The sequence below is a fragment of the Moschus berezovskii genome, chromosome 8, assembly GCF_049115385.1.
Source record: "Moschus berezovskii isolate FMDL1 chromosome 8, NW_MosBer_1.0, whole genome shotgun sequence".
Classification (NCBI taxonomy): Eukaryota; Metazoa; Chordata; class Mammalia; order Artiodactyla; family Moschidae; genus Moschus; species Moschus berezovskii.
The window spans coordinates 28720328-28741433 of NC_142467.1; the positions used below are offsets into that span (position 1 = coordinate 28720328).

Here is a 21106-nt window from a genome sequence, read left to right on the forward strand (position 1 = left end):
TAAAATCCTACACCTTATTTGTTTAACATACCATTTTCAGAAATGGAAGAACATCAAAACTGTCAGGATCTTTTTAGTGACATTTCTTAGATCAATTCAGAAGGTAAATTTGTGTGAAAGTGCTACCATCTGCTGTCAGTACTAATGAACTGATGCAAAGCTGCACTGAGAAAAATGTCAGTGTGGAAATGCATGCAGCCAATGAACTGTGTTAGGCTTACAACTCAATAAACACTTCTACTGGAACAAAGTTCTGCTAAATGGTTTTCCGTGAAAATAGAAATGATGGGTCAGATTTCTATCTCTGAAACTCCAGAGAAGTTATAGTGGCACATTCTCTTAGGAAATTTAATTTAGCAATGGTTAAATGTCTCATAAAATAAGTCTGACATGAATACTGTGAATTGGTTTCAGAACTATTAGATACGACTATCACAAGGAAATGATAATACTGCACCTTCATTCCTACATCTAATAAATATGATGAGTTACTTGGTTCATTTCTTAATTTTCTTAGCTCTCTAGGACATCACGAATATAATTTCACATGCTAAGCTTTCATCTAGTTTCATATTCCAGACTGATCAAACTTGCCTTCCACTCTGGGTACATTCCTTAGAAATAAAGAAGGGTATCTCCCTGTTCCTTCCCCTGGAGGCTGGGAAAATAGCCATTGAGCATCTACATTATCAGGTACTGTGCTAAGAGCTTTGCAGGGTCACCTTTCCCAGTAACTTGTGAAAGTGAATTTGCTCAGTCGTGTCTGACTCTTTGCAACCCTGTGGGCTGTAGCCTTCCAGGCTCCTCCGTCCACGGGATTCTCCAGGCAAGAATACTGGAGTTGCCATTTCCTTCTCCAGGGGATCTTTTTTGAGACAGGCCTTAGAATTGCCACTGTGGAGAATTAGTTCCAAGAGATTATGCCTTACAGTCATCCAAGTGAGCATCCAAAGTGCATGGCCATACATAGCACTCTCATCCCACTGATCAGAGCTAGTGTCAAGAATTGCCCCTAGATTCAACCCTCTACAGTCCACCTCTTCAAATATCTATTTTTAAAATTTCATATCAAATCCCTGTCATATGTGTCTTTTGCTGATCTTCTCTAAGTTTCTTTGTCTTCTGTTTTACTCCTTTCGTCATTTATTTTTATTCAGTTAAGTTCAGTTCAGTCGCTCAGTCGTGTCCAACTCTGCGACCCCATGAACTGCAGCACGCCAGGCCTCTCTGTCCATCACCAACTCCCGGAGTTCACCCAAACCCATGTCCATTGAGTCGGTGATGCCATCCAACCATCTCACCCTTTGTCGTCCCCTTCTCCTCCTGCCCTCAATCTTTTCCAGCATCAGGGTCTTTTCAAATGAGTCAGCTCATCAGGTGGCCAAAGTATTGGTGTTTCAGCTTCAACATCAGTCCTTCCAATGAACACCCAGGACTGATCTCCTTTAGGATGTAATGGTTGGATCTCCTGCAGTCCAAGGGACTCTCGAGTCTTCTCCAACACCACAGTTCAAAAGCATCAATTCTTCGGCAGTCAGCTTTCTTCACAGTCCAACTCTCACATCCATACATGACCACTGGAAAAGCCATAGCCTTGACTAGTTGGACCTTGGTTGACAAAGTAATGTCTCTGCTTTTTAATATGCTGTCTAGGTTGGTCATAACTTTTCTTCCAAGGAATAAGCATCTTTTAATTTCATGGCTGCAATCACCATCTGCTGTGATTTTTGGAGCCCAGAAAAATAAAGTCAGCCACTGTTTCCCCATCTATTTACCATGAAGTGATGGGACTGGATGCCATGATCTTAGTTTTCTGAATGTTGAGCTTTAAGCCAACTTTTTTACTCTCCTCTTTCTCTTTGCCCTTCATATAATTTGTTTGGTTTTTCTTATTCATTTACATTATTTCTTCAGTATCTTTTGAGGATATTGATTCTTTCCATCCATTCAACCATCATAGTGAGCCCTGGGTCAAATGTTAGTAACACAGTGGTACATAAACAGATTACCGCTGATCTTCTAGAAGTGGCTGAAATATTCAAAATATTTTTTATTTCCAGATTGCTATTTGTTGTTAAATTTTGTTCATGATAATTTTGATATGAAATGCAATATTAAATAATTAAATCAATAATTTTTCTTCTGCTATTTCCTTCATCATTTTTATGCTTAAAAAATCCACTTTAGAATTAGAAAACCAGATACTTACCTATATCTATGGATCGTTTATCATTAAACTACTTACCATTTGCCAAAGACAATTCTTTTTCTTACCTCTAGGGCTTTGACCATATACTTGTGTCTGCCTGGAACAGCCCTCCTTCCTCTCTTACCTACTAATGTTCTTTGCTTCCCTATAGATCTCAGCTTTCTTTTCCCCAGCCCTGAATCAGGTACCCTCCCTTTGTGTTCCTACTGCACCCATGCCTAAGTCTACTGCTTAATTCCACACTGTCTTATACAGGAAACTGACTGTTTACAGGAATCTTCCTCTAATTTCTTGAGGGCAGAAGAAATATTCTTATTACTATTTTAACCTCAGCCTCCAGGACAGTGCCTTTCATCTGGTAGTCACTCGACAATTATTTGTAGAATTATTGCATAAACAAAGACAAAGTAAAGTAAATTGATACTGGCACATGCAACCTGTTCCATAAAGGAGAATATTTGTGCAGGAACCACCAATGACCCCTATGCCTCTGTGGGAACATGAAAGAGACAAGACATTCTCTCTCCTCGGCACAAAACCAGGAAAAGCACCTCCAGTACACTTACAAGAGTCCTCAGAAAAGAACTTCAGTATCTGTTTTCTGAAATATTTCCTCCAAAATGTATCTAAGAACAAAGGAAAGAGTTTGAGGGCATGGTTAGGAGTAACTCTCTACATAAAAAACTTATGTCAACTATTCAATATATTCTAAAATCTACCTGTTTCTACATAAAAATAATATTCTTTATTGTAATTTTTAAAAAAATGATGCAAGATACATATTTTAGTTCTGTGAATTAGCCTACCCTCTGCCATACTACCTCATTCCCCTAAGTTTGTTACTCAGACTCAGAAGCAGATCAAATACTACTAAAATATATAGTAAGATCATGCCATTCTACTTAACTCACTCCTTTATTACTTCATGCAATTTTTGCCCATGTATTCAATAAACATCACTGAATACCTGTTGTGGGTAAGATGCCATGCTAAACACGTCTATCTATTCGTCCACCCACTCATTTATTCAACAAATATTTATGGACCTGTTCTATACACCAGGCACTATTCTAGGCACTGGAAACATAAACATACTTGAGACAGAAGCAAAATCTGCTCTCACAGAGTTTATATTTAGTTTGAGGTACTGCTGCTGCTGCTGCTAAGTCACTTCAGTCGTGTCCGACTCTGTGTGACCCCATAGACGGAAGCCCACCAGGCTCCCCCGTCCCTGGGATTCTCCAGGCAAGAACACTGGAGTGGGTTGCCATTTCCTTCTCCAATGTGTGAAAGTGAAAAGTAAAAGTGAAGTCGCTCAGTCGTGTCCGACCCTTAGCGATCCCACGGACTGCAGCCTACCAGGCTCCTCCATCCATGGGATTTTCTAGGCAAGAGTACTGGAGTGGCTTGCCATTGCCTTCTCCACTAGAAAGATATAAAACAACATTCTATTATCTCAGTCCTTGAAGTTCTGTTACACACCCAGAACTGAAAGTCCCAGTTTTAGGGCAGAGTTCCAAAGATAAAACAAGTTTATCACTACTCACTTCCCTTCCTTTAGGATTTCTAAAGAGAATGGAAAAGCAGATCCCCAGGGAGAACAGCAGTGTCATCTGGTCTAATGGTGGGAGATGGCTAACAGGACTTGTGACCGGGAAAAAGAAAAACTGGTAAGAGGGACACCTTTTGTGGAGAGATTTATTTCTCCCCATCATTTTGAAAGGAGGCCTGGGGAGGCTTCATTCTCCACAGAAAACTGTGTAGGCAGTCACAGTGGCCTAGCATAGAATGCAATGCTCCCCACTGTAGGATGGAGGGTGTCCTGAGGAAGGTGCGTAATTGCCTGAGGCCAGAAAGGAGCTCATCAGTAAAGAAAAGGAAAACCATGGCACGGAGGTGGCCAGGCCTGAGACCCCACACATGGAATGAAACTCATGGAATCCAGGTGTCACGAGATAGTACCACCATTAACACTATTTTCACCCTGCAGATCTAACGCTTATTGCAACATCTATAATGCTGTGTTGAATGCTCTGCAAGGGGAAACACCAAGCGGAATACAAGATGTATACATTTTCATGACCGAGAGGGACCTGGAGTCAAATGAAACAGCCCATCTCTTTTCCTCATTTCTCCCCAAGCTGCGTTAGGACATCTAATTCAAGGATTACAGAAATCACACTATAATACAACATTTAAAAGCCACAAACCCAGGAATGTGGGAACTCAGAGAAAGAAAAGCTCACTTCTGATGAAGGAGAAACGAGTGGCAGAGATTTCCTGAAGATGTGGTATTTAACCTGGTACAGACCCTAGAGGAAGGGCTTGGAGCATCCAAGAGGACTTGGAGCAGGTGAAGAGTGTGGCCACAGAACTGAAGACAGAAAGAGGCTGCTCTCAGTTAAGCGGGAAGGGAATGAAGTGAGAGGCACACAGAACACCTACTGTCTTTTGAATAAAACTAACAAATTTGGTAAGTTGAAGAAAAAAGTTCCTATTATTTTTTGTCGTTGTTTGCTTGGGTTTTTCATTTGTTTGTTTTCTGTTGTTTGATGTGTTGTTAAATGATCGAGGCAATCCCTGTAAATTCCTAAGTATTTACTGGAAGTAATCAACACTGACACAAGACAAAGAAGAAAGGTTTGAAGTTCAATCCTCTTATACCTTGAAGAGACAGGGAAATGGGGGGTAAGAAAGATATATCCTAATACACACTTCTAACCCTATTAAGTGCATGAAGATACAGTTAGAAAGACAGTGAGTAATTTTTTTTTAAATATGCGGAAAGAAATGAAAGTCTTGCCCAAGTACTCAAGAAAGGGCCCCAAGCTATGCTTTGCTCTAGCTGCACCTGTTGATACTTTGTGATCAGTTAATTGGGAATAAAATTTTAATGGTGTCTGGGAAGGTGGATTTTTAAAAAATAGTACAGTTCATCAAATTCGTATGTTACACAGAAGCCACCAGGCTTCCTAGAATTTTTATTAAAAATTACAGACATCAGAGCAATAGTCCTCAGACACCACGTCCTCTACTAACAAAAACTTTCATGGTTCCAGAGGGAGTCCAGAAACAAATTCTCCCACCCCTGCGTAAATCTACAAAGGGCTCCCTCCTTAGGCTGCTAACAGCCCCAGCTGCAACCCCTGGATTACAGAGTAGAGTTTTAATATATTTATAGAGTCTATATGAGTTGTTGCTTTAAGCAACACTATTAATATGCCAGAACTCTGAGTTCTCAAACTTATTCAGTTATCAATTTGCTGTACATAATTTAATCTCTCTGTATTTTGATATGCAAAATGGAAACAGCACTGCTGATACTTCACAGGGTGAAAGGAGATAACCAACACGACCATTATAAAGCTTGCTGGGGAAAAAAGAGCTTATGTAAATGTCTATTAATTAAACAGGAACGGCTGCACAACTAGGTCAGGCATGATGATAAGACTGAACAACCCACCCCAGTCATCAGCATCAAAAGGAAGAAATGAACATTTAATCCTAATAGCACTTGTTGGTTGCATTTTATAAAGAATATTAAATTGTAATATTCTGTAACATAACACAGTAGCATATTTCAGACCATCCTCAAAGAAGTCTTTGATAGAACATAAACTTATTAGAGACAACAGCCAAAAACAAAAACACAAGCCAATTACTAATGAAGAAGTTGTAAAAAGCTAATCAAAGCTCTCATCCAGAGAAAATGAGAAAATCTGAGCTCAGAATGATTTTGTATATTGATGAGATTTTTATATAGCATCATGGAAAGAAAAATAAAGCAGATTTAAATGAAGACAAAAAGGACGTTGAGTCTCTGTTAAAAACCCTTGTTAAGTTCCATATCGATGTTTTTATTAAAATGTTCTGTTCAGGTAGAAACACCTATTTTTCAAAGATATCTGATGGGTGTTACTGGCAGTACAGGACACACTCACTTTCCTGTCTCTCCAGTCAAATCCCTGAGTGTTTGGAGGGCCACGCAGAACCTTTATTCAGACTCCACCCATTTTGTAGAAATTTGGTCATAGAGGTGTCTTATCAACCCCTCAGGCACTCAGAAATTATGGCTCCAAGACTCATGTCCAGACTCAAGAATAGAACTTAGCCTTTCCCTACCAATGCCACGCCTGCTAAGACTATATGCAGCACTTGAACATGAAACAACTTCCAGGCATTACATTTATTCTATTTTTGTCTTAAAGGAAAATAATCGGGAGTCTGTGCTTTCCAAGCATTAATTCCCGCCTCCCCCCTTCCACTACATTATATAACAGTGACAATTTTGGGCTTACTAAGTTTATTTCTGGGATACTCACTAAAACAGTGACATCATTTTAGAAGATGTTGAGGTATAATAAAGTGGTGAATCAGCAGCCTAATTTATTGATAACTAGATATTAATGTCTGGCAAATATCACATAAAATGATGTTTTAAGAGCAAAATAAAATAGCAATCTATTAGTAGAATTATATTTTAGGATGATGTCAAAATTTTAAAGCAACAGAAAAACATACAGATTAATCTTTAAGATGGATTCTTTAAATGCCACAATGCCTCTCTTTATATAATCAATATAAATTTCTATCAAAAGCACCCCCATTCATAGGTTACAATTATTTCCTTCATGATTCTTACCCAGTTTTGATAATAAAAATACTCATTTTATTACCAGAAGCAGACACCTGAAGCAGAGAGTGATTTAAGTTAAAATCAGTTTTTCTCTTTAGAAATGTTTGAAAGAAAATTCCTAAGAGATGTGATAAACCCATTAAAAAACCTGTTACTCAGCTAATAATGAAAAATGTTAATTTAGCTACAATGAGATATTTCTCCCACTTTTTAGACTACCGTTTGAAAGCAGGTAATAGAGAAATACTACTAATAGACTACAGTATACAAATAAACTACAGTGTTACAAAATCATACTCTTCAATATAAAAATATAATCATAGATTTTTTCAGGCAATAACTATATCCTGGTATTTTGCAAACATAGGTAAGAAAGAGGAAAAAATGATACATATGGGCAGTTTTTCATATTAAAGATTTTTTATATTAAAAATATAAGCAACTTAATAATGTTAGGATAAAAAAAATTACACTCTAGTCCTATTTCTTGACCAAACATTTCTCCATAGTAACTTGTCAGAATCTTAAAAAGGAATTTTTATAGTTTGGATATAGCTCTGTATTTTCTAGACAATAAAGTCTAGTACCCCAAAAAAGAGTCTAAAATTGAAAAAGAAAATTGGTACCAGGAAATACACAGACTTTCCACATGAACTCAGGAGTGAATCCAGATTTAAAGACCGAGCACTGAGCTCACCATTATTTCCTCCCCATGGTCCTTCAGACCAGCAAAGTCAATAAATCTCATGACTTCTTCAGACAAGGTCATCTTTGACTCTTTCTTTTCCTTTCTCTTAAAGGTTGATTTCTTCTCAATTTCACTGATATCTACCTACTCACCATTCTATCATTCAAAGTTATGTATACAGTGAATATATAATTTTATGATTCAATTTTCCCTTTACCTTTTAACATTATTTCATATAATGAAATATATTCCTATATTTTGCATAATCCTCATAACTTTACGTTTAGCTACAAAACATTCCATCTGACTAATATATCATAATAGATATTCCACTGTGAGACATTTAGATTATTTTCCAGGTTTATATTGTTATAAATTGTGTATATGTATGTGCGTAAAATAAAATTTCAGGAAGAAGTAAAAACAGTGGGGATATTTACATGGCTATTGATCTGTATTATCACATTTCCCTCCAAAATGATTAAACTAATTAATATTTCCACCAATACACACTGCTCCATTACTCCCTCACTGTTTCAAGCAGTACTGTCCTAATGTTACAAATTAAACCATCCTTTGAAATATTTCACAAAAACATCACAGATGCTACAAAGACTTGAAGCAATTAGCTTAGGCTTTATGCCACTTCTGACCTAGCCATAGGATGCAACCCTTGGGAATTACTGACTTGATTCAGGAGCACATATGGAAGAAGACTTAGGGCTCAAAATGGGGTTGGGTAACTCTCTTGAAGGTTTGTAAACACAAAATGTCCCTGGATGCTGCTTTTCCAAAATGGCTGAGGGAGGGTCAGCAGTTTTTGAGGAGTGGTATGCCAACGCCCAAGCTCTCAGAGCGGGCTTGCGTTATCCGAACTGAGTCTCCAGCAAGTTGGTACTTGGGTCTCAGAGGGTCATGAAAATAGGCCAGCAGAAATCACATTAACTAAACCTTATGCTCTCCTCAGATTCTGGGCCAGTTGGTATAAATGTGGCTACAGTATTATCACATCACTCTTCTAAGAGCTCTACTTTCCTTGGCAAGGGTCTGGAAGATAATGTTAAGTGAGAAAACCAGCACGCAAAATTGTACATTCATTATGGTTACAACTATGAGTGTGATGATACGAAACTTACCCAGGAAGAAAATGGCATCTAAAACTTTCATTTTGAGGCATGGCATGAAATAAGAATGAAAACTAAAACTGTGCACATCAAATTGATACAAATATAATTGAAAGTACGCACACCTGAGGGCATACACCATTTCTTCAACACTTAATTTTTCTTATATAGGAAACAGCCCGTGTGTAGCAAGTTCCTCATGAGGGGACCATTCACTCTTTCCTGTCCTAGCTGGTACTCCTCCAGAAGCAGTAACAGTTGCCTTTTCCAGCATGAAGTAAAATTCACAGAGCCTCCATCCAGCAATACAGCCTCCCCATTTCTGCCTCAACAGGATCCAGTATGACGGAGCACCTTCCATAAGTAGATCAAATGACAAACCCAGCTCCCACTTCCAAGGCAGGGGCTCTCTCCCAGGCATTACTAATCAACCTGGGAGCACAAATGTGCAGTCTCCACACTAACCTACTGTGAAGCACCAGAAACACTCAGCTAAACTGGTCTACATGGAAACTGAATTTCTACCAGAAGAGTATCAAAATTCTAGAATTTTACTTTCCAACCTTGATTAAGATGATATTATAATATTTTTATACCTATATTCTTAATATCTAGTATTCAGAAAATATAAATTATAAAGGTAATTTTATACCTCTACTTTCACTTACACCATTACTCTGATTTATAGTGTTTTATTCCATTGACTGATGTTTTTGCTTGCACACACCTACATTTTAAAAATATGTATCTACACACCCCAAGGCACAAAGTTGTCCTCTAAAATTTTTCATTAAATAGTTGCAAAGGATACAATTTCCAGTATATTTTAAATATGAACAATTTAAAAAACATACTATTTTACTTAAGCATTCAATGTTAAATAATACAATTGTCACTCTCCTAAAAGCACTCAATCAAAAATAAATGCCCCAGTGTTATTGACATTTCCTATCATCATTCATTTTAAAAATATATGAACAAATGGATATTTTATATTTTTCTCCTTGAATTCATCTCCATTCTGCTTCACTCAAAGAACTTTATCCTAATGCATATTTTATGGTTAAAAGCTTTTTATTGATCACATTCTTGTAAACAAAAAATAGAAAGGAAAAAAAATAGAGAGAAAGGAGTTTATTTTCCAAAATTTCCTGTGACCATTTTGCTCTAGGTATTAACTAAAATGTATGATTGAGTTGTCATTATAATTATTAGTAGCACTCAGTTGAGCAAAGAAAAATATAAAATTTGATAAATAAACATATAAAGTGAAACATTTTTTGAAGCATAGGTTAACAGCATCTGTTTGTACTATAGGTCATACTTTTAAATATGTGTTTGAATTTACTTAATTCTCACAATACCCTTATTATTATCATCCGCATTTTATAGACATAGAAGCTGAGGTTGAAAAAACTTAGACTCCTTGAGGTCTCAGAGCCTGTATCCACAATGCTCCCTGGTTCTACAGTCCAGGCACTTAACCACAATTCGGTATTTCCTGACTTAAAAACATGGATTGGGTCCTGGAGAGTGAAGCAACATGCCTGTGGTAAAGGATGGGGTGTGCTGTATGCCTTTGTCTTTCACAGTGGGAGAGAGGCAAAAGGGGGAGGTAGGGGAGGAAAATCTCCATAAGGAGCTTTCAGGCAGATGAATTTTATGAGAGTGTATGTATGGAAGTAGAAGATCTGGAAATTAATTCCTGTAAACCTCTCTATACCCACATATACTTTGGGATGACTACACATCCACTCGGGGGTACATATACTCCAGTTTGAATGCTATTGGTGCACTCAATCTCTGACACAATAAAAATTAGAGAAGGTTTTGTGAAACATTTGGAATGCCTTTGAAACAAAATTTAATTAAAATTTAAATTATTTTAACCCTTGAATTTTATTTTAAAATGGCACTTAATTTTCATAATTTGGAAGGACACAAATGCTAAAATGTTATAGGAGAGTAATAAGCATAACTATAATCCACATGGTAGGTTTATAATGATTAGATGTAATGCATGAAAAGATAGCAGGTCAGTAATAGAGCCATGCATCAAATGCTTCTCTCAAAATCTTTATTTGCATTTCTATTACTGAAATCATTTCCTAATAATGAAGTTGCCATGAGAGAAGCTCCATTACTAAGGAATCACTGTTACAGAAACAGCATTATTAAAGCATTGCTATCTACAGGAACTTTTATTAGGATGATACAAGTTATATATCATTGTAATAAAGCTTCCATTATAATCCTAATTGCATAAAGCTGTGTTTGAGTATAGCAAGGCTAGAGCTGTAGGACTTTTAATAAAGTATCAAAATAATGCTTTGGTAATAGGATTGTTTAGAATACTAATACTTCAGGGAAGGCTCAACTGACTAATGGATGATGTTTATGTCACTGATTATACACGCTCTACCAAGAATTAAAAAGAAAAAAAGTGAAAAGAACCTTCATGTACCTAGTAGCATGCAGTGTGGAAATGTATGTTTTGAGGCATACATACCAGCTCTCTTTGCTATAACAGCTGAGCATATCCAATTCATTTACCGATACAAGGCAGCAAGTCACGAAATAGATACTTGTAACTATGATAATTAAGAAGCTTAATGCTCTTATCTATGAAGATCTGGTAATCAAAAAAAAATTAGCAGCACAGTTACATATAGCCACAGACATGTACACAGGCACATCTTAGGATCTGTCTGTTAGAAGAACCACTGGAGAAATGTGAGGTTTTGGTGGAGAGAGAAAGAGATGGACAGAGACAGAGTTAAATACCAATTAGATAATGTGAAGACTTGACTCACTGGAAAAGACACTTGATGCTGGGAAAGACTGAAGGCAGGAGGAGATGGGGATGACAGAGGATGAGATGGTTAGATGGCAGCACTGACTCGATGGACATGACTTTCAGCAAGCTCCAGGAGTTGGTGATGGACAGGGAAGCCTGGCATGCGGCAGTCCATGGGGTAGCGAAGAGTGGGACATGACTGAGTGACTGAACTGACTGAATTAGATAACTCACTCTAAGGTGCTACTCCATATATCGACAATATAGTGATCCTTCTGAGTTCTAGCTAGAAGTTAGAGCTCAGACTTAAGTTCACACCAGAGAATTTTAGCAGATCCTTTCAAATGTTTGTTTTGCCTTTGCTCAAAGAAAGCCAAATAGTCTGCTGTTCCCTCTAGAAGCATATCTAATATCTACCACCAGAGACCGCCAAAGAGCCATCCAATCACCCGGTAGGCTCGGAGATACTCCTTAACATACCTGCTGTGTGAAAATCATAGCACGGAAGGCACCCAACTGAGAATGCCTTCAGCATAGGAGAAGGCAGCACAGACCCTGACAAGTGGCTCAGCCACAGCCATATCAGATAGTGGGACCAACGTATTTTGGTTTTGAGACTATTTATGGCAGCTGAATTGACTTGAAATCTGCATGGAAAGCAAAAGCGCTTTCATCTTTGAAGACAGTGTCTCCTTTCCATAGGTCCCTCTTGACCTCTGCCTCCCAGATGTGCTGAACTACAAACAGTTGGGTGGGAATTAACTTAGAGCCCAGGAGATTTATTTTCCTTACTGACTCAGGTGATCAAGATCAAATATGAACCTTCCCGTAAGGCCTTCATATTATCTCAGGGTAAGGTACAATTTTTGTTTGTTTTACTGCATGGTCAGCTGGAATATGTTATTTTTCAGAATTTTAATATTCTCTCATTAAATATGATCAACCCAAAATAATTTGAACTGAGACAATGAGGGACTTGTCTATTTCTAAACCACCTACAAAAGTTGAAGTCTCTTGACTTTGGAGTGTGTGACATTAAGAGAGCGAAAGGGCTTAGTTATCCAACTGGTCAATAAATGCCTGCAACAACAGAGGTACCCAAAATATTTGAAGACATTTCAGCTTCCATGAATTCGACTGGAATGTCAAATCAGGTAATTAAGAAAGAAACTATCTGAATTTCAGCATTCGTATGAGTTGGCAGTTCACAATTCACTAATGTCCTTATTTTTAATACATCTTTCCAATTAGGCCTTGCAAGGAAAGTCTAAGTTTTCATTGTGACAGGAATAGAGTTCTTACACGAAAGCCTTACAGCAACATGGTAAAGACTCAAGAGGCTTGAATAAATAAATGTTAATTGATTGATTTCTTTGGAAACTGATTTGAACTTCACTACCTCCCATTTCCCCAGCTTCTCCACAAATGTTTCATCAGTATTCCCCAAAGCACAGCTGTCCTTTAAAACATCTCCTCTCCCCTCTACCTCCTCGAAGACTGTCAGGACCCCCCATGGGGCTGACAGACACCTGACAGACACTGCAGCTCACAGACACCTCTTCCCCACCAACCTGCCACAGCTTCCTGCTGGCGTCCTCTGCTCCCGCCTTTCTGGTTTATCCCTCACCCTGCACAGATACCTGAATCATCATCCCGATTAACAATTTTATATCACACTTGCACAAAATCATTCCTCACTACCCATTACTTATTGAGGGAAGCTTAATTTGGAGGGGGGGAATGAATGTCCTTCAATATCTGATAAGAGCTAGAGACCTTAGAATAACGCACAGACTTTTGCCTATGATATATCCTGAAGCCAGGGGATTTGTGACCCTTAGGTTAAAAAAAAAAAAATCCAAACCTATATAGCAAAGTTTGAATGCATGGTCCTCTCTCTCTATTCAGTTTCCCTGCAAACTAGCATCATACTGTTTTTCTAGGCTTATCTTCTATCAGGGTACCCTCATCACAGACAAGAGTGAAGCCTTCACTGAGCACCCATCACACCCCAGTGAATATTCTAAGCCCTAAATAAACAGCAGAGCAAGATGACAAAGGTTCTTCTGCTATACATCTTCTAGACACCCAGTTATCCCATGTCTTCTTACACCCTGACCTGCTACTGCATATTCTCAAATGTATGCAATAACCTGGCTCTTCAGGTGGTTTATACTGTCATTAGTTGGGTTTGCTTTCTACTCTCAGTATACCTTGTTTCCTCGTGTCTGTGCTGGTATTCCCGACCTAGAACAATCCTTCACCTCCCTCTCTTCTCTCTCCCCATCTTGATCTCCAGCTCCATCTCTGTCTCTCTCTTTTCAAGAAGTCTTTTCAGAACCATCTCAGCTCACAATGAACAAACTTTCTTCTCTATCCCTATCAGTGATCTGGCACTTTTTCATACACTGCTTGTAGCACCTCTTAAGAGTTATCTTACTATATAACTTATTATTATTGATTAATTCTGTGCATTATCACCTAATCTGTGGTAAAGGAGACCATGCTATTGATTTTTCTTTCCCAAGCAATGCTGTCTATCACTGTGCCTTTTACACACACCGCCACTAAATCTCTATTTGGTGGTTATTGCTGATTGATTGCAAAAGATGATGCCACTGAGATGATGAAAAGTATCTCTAACTTTCAAGGGTGATCCAGAGAAATTTCAGAGTATCTGTCTCTGCTTGGGGATTGATAACATGACCAAAGTGATGCACAACTTAGCAACCCAACCCAACCGCTGTTATTCATCATTCTGACTGTGAGACACCTGTGTCCAGTCATTGGCATGCGGACAATATGTAATAAGGTTGTTTATATTCCAAATAATAGTTTGCTTTTGCCATCTACATACAGCATAGATTAGATGCATTCTTATCTGACCTAACCTTCATGTTAATACATGAATCAAAATCTTTGAAGGCAACAGAGGGCATCTTAAAACAAACAAACAAAAAACACGTTAAAAAAAAAAAGCAGACAGTAGTGGTATATGTGTGCAGCCTTCTTTGGTGCTATTAGTCACTGTAAATGCATTCGCTATCTCTGTCTGCATCTATAACTCTCAGCATCATTTCCTAGCAGAGTAAACAAATGTGGCTTATAAACTTCCCCATACAGACTGTTTTCACAGAATTTTCTAACCTACCAACATGCTTATAATACTCAAATGCCTCGTTAAAATCAAGTAGGTGTCATACAAATTATAATGCTATTCTTTGGACTGTATCAGACGTGAGGTGACGAAATTTCTTAAGCATGATATGTGTTTTATTAGAAGCCTGAAAGAACGGTGTGTCCTGATTGTTACCCTGGCATGTCCAGTTCCACCCATTCCTATGCAACCCACAGCTGAAGTGCTCTGAAATTCTGAAGAACACCTTCTGTCTCCTAGAGCCTAGGGCAGTCTCCAAGTGGGTTGCTATTTATCCCAGTGACAGATTTCCACAAAGTGATAATCACTGCCAGATGACCCACCCCACCCTGATTGTTGGATGGTAAAATAACATGAATTTATTTCTATATAAGTATAGCGGTATTTGTTATCTGAGATTATGTCCCATACTAGCCACACAGTAATGTTAATTTTGAATTTGTTGAATGAGTTGAGAGAGATTATGCTTAGCACCAACTTGAGATAAAAACATTAATAACAATAATAGCTAACATTTATTGTGTGATGACATACTATGTGCTACAATCTATTCTAAACATTTTATACTTATTACTTTATTTGATCCATGTAACATCTCCATGAAGTATGTACTACTATTGTCACCATTTTACTGATGAGGAAACTAAGGCACAGAGAGAATCATTACCTAGGTCCAGGTTTCACAACTAATTTTGAAAATCCAGCATTGGAACCTAAGCAGTTTGGCACTAAATCAATTTTTTTAAAAACACTACTTTTCCTTTAATTAATCAACTGATTTTTGGTTGTGCTGGGTCTCTACTGCTGTGTGCAGGCTTTCTCCAGTTGCAGCGAGTGGGAGCTGCTCTCTGTTGCAGTGTGCAGGCTTCTCATTGCAGTGGCTTCTCTTGTCAGGGAGCACGGGCTCAAGGCACATGGGCTTCCGTAGTTGCAGCACAAGGGTTTCAGTAGTTGTGGCTCATGGGTTTTAGAGCAAGGACTTCACTAAGTCTATGCTGTGGAGTATGGACTTCACTGCTTTTCATCATGTGGAATCTTCCCGGACCAGGGATTGAACCTGTATCCCCTGCATTGGCAGGTGGATTTTTATCTACTGTACCAGGGAAGTCCTGTAAATCAAATAGTCTTCATCAGTATGTTATACTGTTTAACATTTATTTTCTCGCATTCTTTTCCCCCCAATTTTAATGAGATGTAAGTGACATATGGCTCTGTATAAGTTTAAGGTATAATGACTAGACTTCCATATATTATGAAATGATTGCCGTAATAAATTTGGTTAACATTCATCATTTCATATAGATACAAAGAAACAAAAACAAAATAAAATTTTTCCCTGTGATAAGAACTCTGTTTAGTTCTAGTCTTAAATTAGGATGTTGAGGCATTACTAACTATATCCTGTCTTGCCACATCAGAAGAAAAATAGTGTCAGATATTTATCATGACTCCATATGCAGTTGACTTTTGAGCAATGTGGGTGTGAACTGCATGGGTCCGTTTACGTGTGGATACTTTTCAACAGTAACTATTACATGGTTCATGGCTGGCTGAACCCATGGAAGTGGAGCAGCTGTAGACACAGAGGGCCCACTGTAAGTTATGCATAAATTAACCCTGTGTCATTCAAGGGTCAACTGTATATGGTATTCAATGGATTGATCTTAGGGTAGGTGTCTAGTTTTAATAATTCTGAGTTTTCCTCCATACATCCAAGGAAATTTTACCTTTGCAACAAAACATGCTCCATGCCCTTGTTTGTATTATGGATTTTGTGATGGCCAGTGATTTGTCTAACTAGATGGATTCAGCTAAAACAAGCACAGAATCATCAAGAATACTGTGACACTTTCAGTAAACCTGGAGAGAGGGTACTAGTCAAACAATAACAGTCTTCTCTGATAGCTTCCGCTTCCTAATGTAGAAAGAAAAGTACTATTCAATGTCACATTTTGGCCTAATTCAAGCATGACCTCTAATGCAACTCTGATATAAGCTTCTCTGTTAACAGATGCACTGAAAGACTAGCAAGATATTTCTTTTGTGAATATTCTGTTTGGCGTGAAAAGTTAGGGCTTAAGACTTAGCACTATGCTGAATTTGCTGACTGTATACTCAAGGGCTATTGGCTTTCTGTATCTCCTCAATAGTCCTCTAGCACATAACAGTCTGAATTATGCGATACTTAGCATTTGTTTGCTGCTAGCATTAATTTTATTTGTTTTTATCTACATTTTTGCCTGCCTGTATCTTACGTTGCCAGCATCAAGTTCTTGAACCAGCTCTAGACTGTGGATTCTGAGTCCAGTCAGATCTCCTGATGCTGCTGACTTTTGCCTTCTCTGGGTGTTAGAAGAACCTCAGAGCGAACAGACATAAGACAAGTGGCAACACCAAGACATGTTGCCTGGGCTGCCCTGTCCCTGTGACCACCTGACACCCGGGTATTTCTGAATTATTACTGCACCTGGCATCTGATCTGCAATCCGAAGGCAAAAAATACACATAGCAGTTTAAAGAAAGACTCTATCAGACCAGTTCACATCAGTGAACATTTATTTTTTTAATTAATTAATTAATTTTAATTGGAGGCTAATTACTTTACAATATTGCGATGGTTTTTGCCATACACTGACATGAATCAGCCACGGGTGAACATCAGCGAACATTTATAAGCTCTTATTTACACAAAGGTTATACCCTGCTTATGCATGTTACACAAATTAAAATAAAACATAGCCCCTACTGTGGAAGAGGCTGGACTTAAGTAGGAGAGCTATCTCTTTGAACAGTTTCCAGGTGGTAGCCTAAATAGAGAAATGCAGAGGCATCTAAAGGACAAGCCATGCTAGCTCTGAGAGGATCACTAGGCCAGGTGGGAAAGTGTTCCAGAGAACCTTGGAAGCAGAGGCCTGGAGTAATGAAGCAGCATGGAGCACAGAGAGGGCTGTAGAAAGATGGAGAATATTCCAGGAGGAAGTTCTGTGTGCTGGGGGAAGGTCGGATCATATATTTATCTCCTCAACTTGTATTCCCACCCCCACTCCTTCACCAAGTCATATATTTTCTCTCCTATTATTTCTCTCTAATATTATTTCCTTCCCAACCTCACACATTCTCCTCCATCCCTTTTATTATTGACCCATTGCAGTAGCCTTCTAACCAAAAAAAAAAAAAAAAGGAGGGTTTAATGTGTTGAAAGAACAAGCCTTCAATGGGAGGGCCCCTGTGCACTGTCCTGCTCTGTCTCTAATCCACTCATGGGGTCCCAGGCACCAGCATTGAGGGTGGATGGAAGCCTGTTTCCTGTTAATGCCTGTGGGATCCTGTGTACACTGCTCACTCCCTCTCACCCCCTCCCCTGTGTGTATGATGAACATACTCCTATTTAACTCCATCTATGAGACTTTGCCCAGGCAGAAAAATTGCACTTGTTCCTTCCCCAGCTCCACTCTTATGGTGACTCTTATCCTATTGTTTTGCAATTGCTTGTTTGTAGAATTTTCTCCTCACCAGAATATAAGTACTTTGAAGACAAGGACAGTGTATTAAATGTGTCCTAACCTCAACACTAACCATAGCTGCTTGCTTATAACAGGTGTTCATTAGTGTTTGTGAATGAATGAGAGAAAAGGAAAAAAATGAATTATTGCTTCATTTCTGTCATTGTTTCAGATTCTAATAAGTCCAGAAGTAATAAAGCATGTAAACCAAACAGTACAGTTAAAGTCAGCTTGTCTAAAAGTAATGCTCCTGTATGGAGCAAACCATCTCTCTGTGGCTAGGCAGACCACAGATAATAGGATGCTGAGATGTGGCAAGTGACTAGCCCAACAGTTCTCACTGGGATGGTGCACTGAGCTGATTGTTAGGCTGCTAGCCTGACTCCTCCAGCAACATAAGCCTCTGTGAAAGTGGCTGCTGAAAGTCTCTTCACTATCAACAATGCCGGAGCTAATCAGAGAGGACTCCTTGGGTTTTAAAACTATTTCATGCCAAGACTGTGTCTCTGCAGAACCTAGTAAACAGTCAGTGCCTATTAAATGCTTACTATTAATATAGCCTTTTAGTAAAAGAGGAGAGAATCAGTGGAACCATCACCCTTGCATGCTAATTAATTCTCTGTGTGAAAAGAAGTGCTAATCTCCATTTTAAAACATCAATCATGGAAAATAAACTGAAATGTGACCAGATTTTAAAATGCTACTTGTTCTAAAATCAGATGTAAATGAAAGCTTCCAGGATTCTGTAAGAGGTGATTATATGGTGCTGAGAAACCCCATTTAAACGCAATCTTCTAGGAAACTTTAAAATACTTTTTTCCAGTTTGAAGCTGTTCCCTAATATCACCCTTCATATGCTTTCCTTGTCTAAGAAGCTTTGCTCTATAAAAATTTCTTTCAATTTCTAAGTGAAATATTACAGAATTTCCCAGAAGCATTAGCGACGGTTCCTTAGCAACTGTTGATATGTCTCAAAACAACCTGAGACAATCTTCTCTGAGACATATAGTCTCTCCCTTTCTCTGCTAACAGAATTCCACAATATGGCACAAGAGATTCGTGTGGCTAAAAATAGCTTCTCACACACATTTTTAAAGTTGACAGAGTCTTAATGATTTAAGTCTTCCATAACGCAGCTTTGGGTAGGTACGCCTCAACAACAGTATATCAAAGGATTCTGTGCAGAGAGATTTTTAGAATCTTTTTCTTTTTTAATCACACCATTAACACTCTTGACATTTCAGAAATAATGTTTATCGATTTTGGTGTTAGCACTCCCATAAATTAAGTGATGTAATGGACGGAATTATTGTGGTACTATAAAGAACGTGTCAGTCAGATTGTTAACTACATATTAGAAAAAGCACAGACTCTGGATTCATGTAAAAAAGCCTCAGGTCTGGATAGTAAATAGGAGATGGAGGAAACTGACATATTCCTGTGATTAATGGGTCTTTCTCCACTATTCCCTTCTGAATATAGAAAACAACTGAACTTCTTTAAAACAAGCAAACTATAATAGCAATGGTCATTCTGTACACATGCACATGTGCTCCAAAGGTGAAAATAAGACACACAAATTCAAAGTTATTCACACAAAGGAAATCAGTATAATAAACAGTATCAGGAATGGAGAAAAAAGCACTGAGAACCTGTCGCAGAAGAGAACCACCAAGGTACAAAAAGCAAAAACAGCCCCTAATAACCTGTTGGACTATAAACTTCCACAAGGAATTTCCTTCTTTCACTAGAAGAGAGTTAGAGTCTATGCAAAATCTGTGATTATAGTTCTGAATTAAGGGCAGAAACGTTGAAAATGGTAAAATCACCATGTAATGGGAAGATGGAAAGAATTCATATATATGTGTTATGACAGGACATGGATGGAATAAGAACTGCATTTATGCCCCATAGGGTTACTATGAGGGTAAATGAACTAATGCATATAAAATAACAATGCCTGACACAGAACAAGCACTTAACTCGTTAGCTGTGACCATTATCATCATCACCATAATCATCATGATCATTTCTCCCATTTTGTATTGGAAGACGGTGAGTTTCCAGGGAAGCTAGGTAACTTACTCAAGGTCACACAGCTATCAGGGAAATAGGCAGAGATTGATGCCTGTCTAACTGTAAAGCCCATGACTGTTACAATTTCACTCCAGATCTAACCATTCTTGTTGAAGGGCTAAGCATTTTGCTTCTGTGAGATGGATTTCAAATAAAAAAAAGAATGTAATTGCTGGTACCATCTTCATTTTTATAGTTGTAAGAAAATAAATAAATATAATGAAATAAATCTAACGGAAACTCCTAATATTATGAGTTTTATTGGCTAGACATTTTAGAATAATCTATTAGTAGGCTAAGACATTTCCTGGTCATAGGTTAAGTATCTAGAAGTGGCTTTTGCTGAAGTGTTGCCAGTCTGTCATTGATCTATTATTCTATACATATCCGTTCTTGAAGTCGTACAAGTTGCTGAGGTGACTAATTTGATTATGTTATTTTAAAACAATAACATTACTGTGGCTATAATGAATAATTTTTACCATATCAGAACATCAAACTCCATTCATTAAAGAGTCCATCAAATAAGTCTGGATATAGGTTACTAATACGTGTCTGTGTTCTGGTGGATATGAAGAAAGAAAGTTACTTGAAAATAAAAGAGCAGAAGATTTATTTTTAGTCCAGGGTACACTTAGCATTAATAGTCTTAAGCCAGAGTGGCTCAGGGCCAGAGCAAAATTCACTAATTTGAATTTCTTTTGGTCGCCTTTCCTCTTTGCTCTCAAACAGACAAGCTAATAAGCAGTGGGGACATAACTAGGATCTACAGAATATTTCTGCAGTTTCTATTTTCTAAATCATCAAGCTGTTCTTGAGTTTTATAGAGCAGTTTTTCAATTGTTGAGGATCTTTCTGCAGAAAGGCAATTTGATTTCTATCCTTGGCTTTTCGATTTTACATTCCATCATCACTA

The 21106-nt window shown here is 38.1% G+C and overlaps 1 protein-coding gene across 6 annotated transcripts in view; it reads right to left on the bottom strand.

Annotated features, from left to right (window-relative positions):
* Positions 1 to 21106, bottom strand: part of ATG10 (autophagy related 10) — a 276660-nt gene that overhangs the window by 9965 nt on the left and 245589 nt on the right. The window contains exon 6 of one of the 6 annotated variants that reach the window (XM_088838495.1): positions 14465 to 15720. The exons of the other annotated variants lie outside the window; for them this stretch is intronic. Coding sequence (XP_088694621.1) covers positions 15556 to 15720 — 165 coding nt within the window. The 3' untranslated portion in view covers positions 14465 to 15555. Of the gene's footprint in view, positions 1 to 14464; positions 15721 to 21106 lie in introns of those variants that run through there. 6 annotated transcript variants of the gene reach the window in all.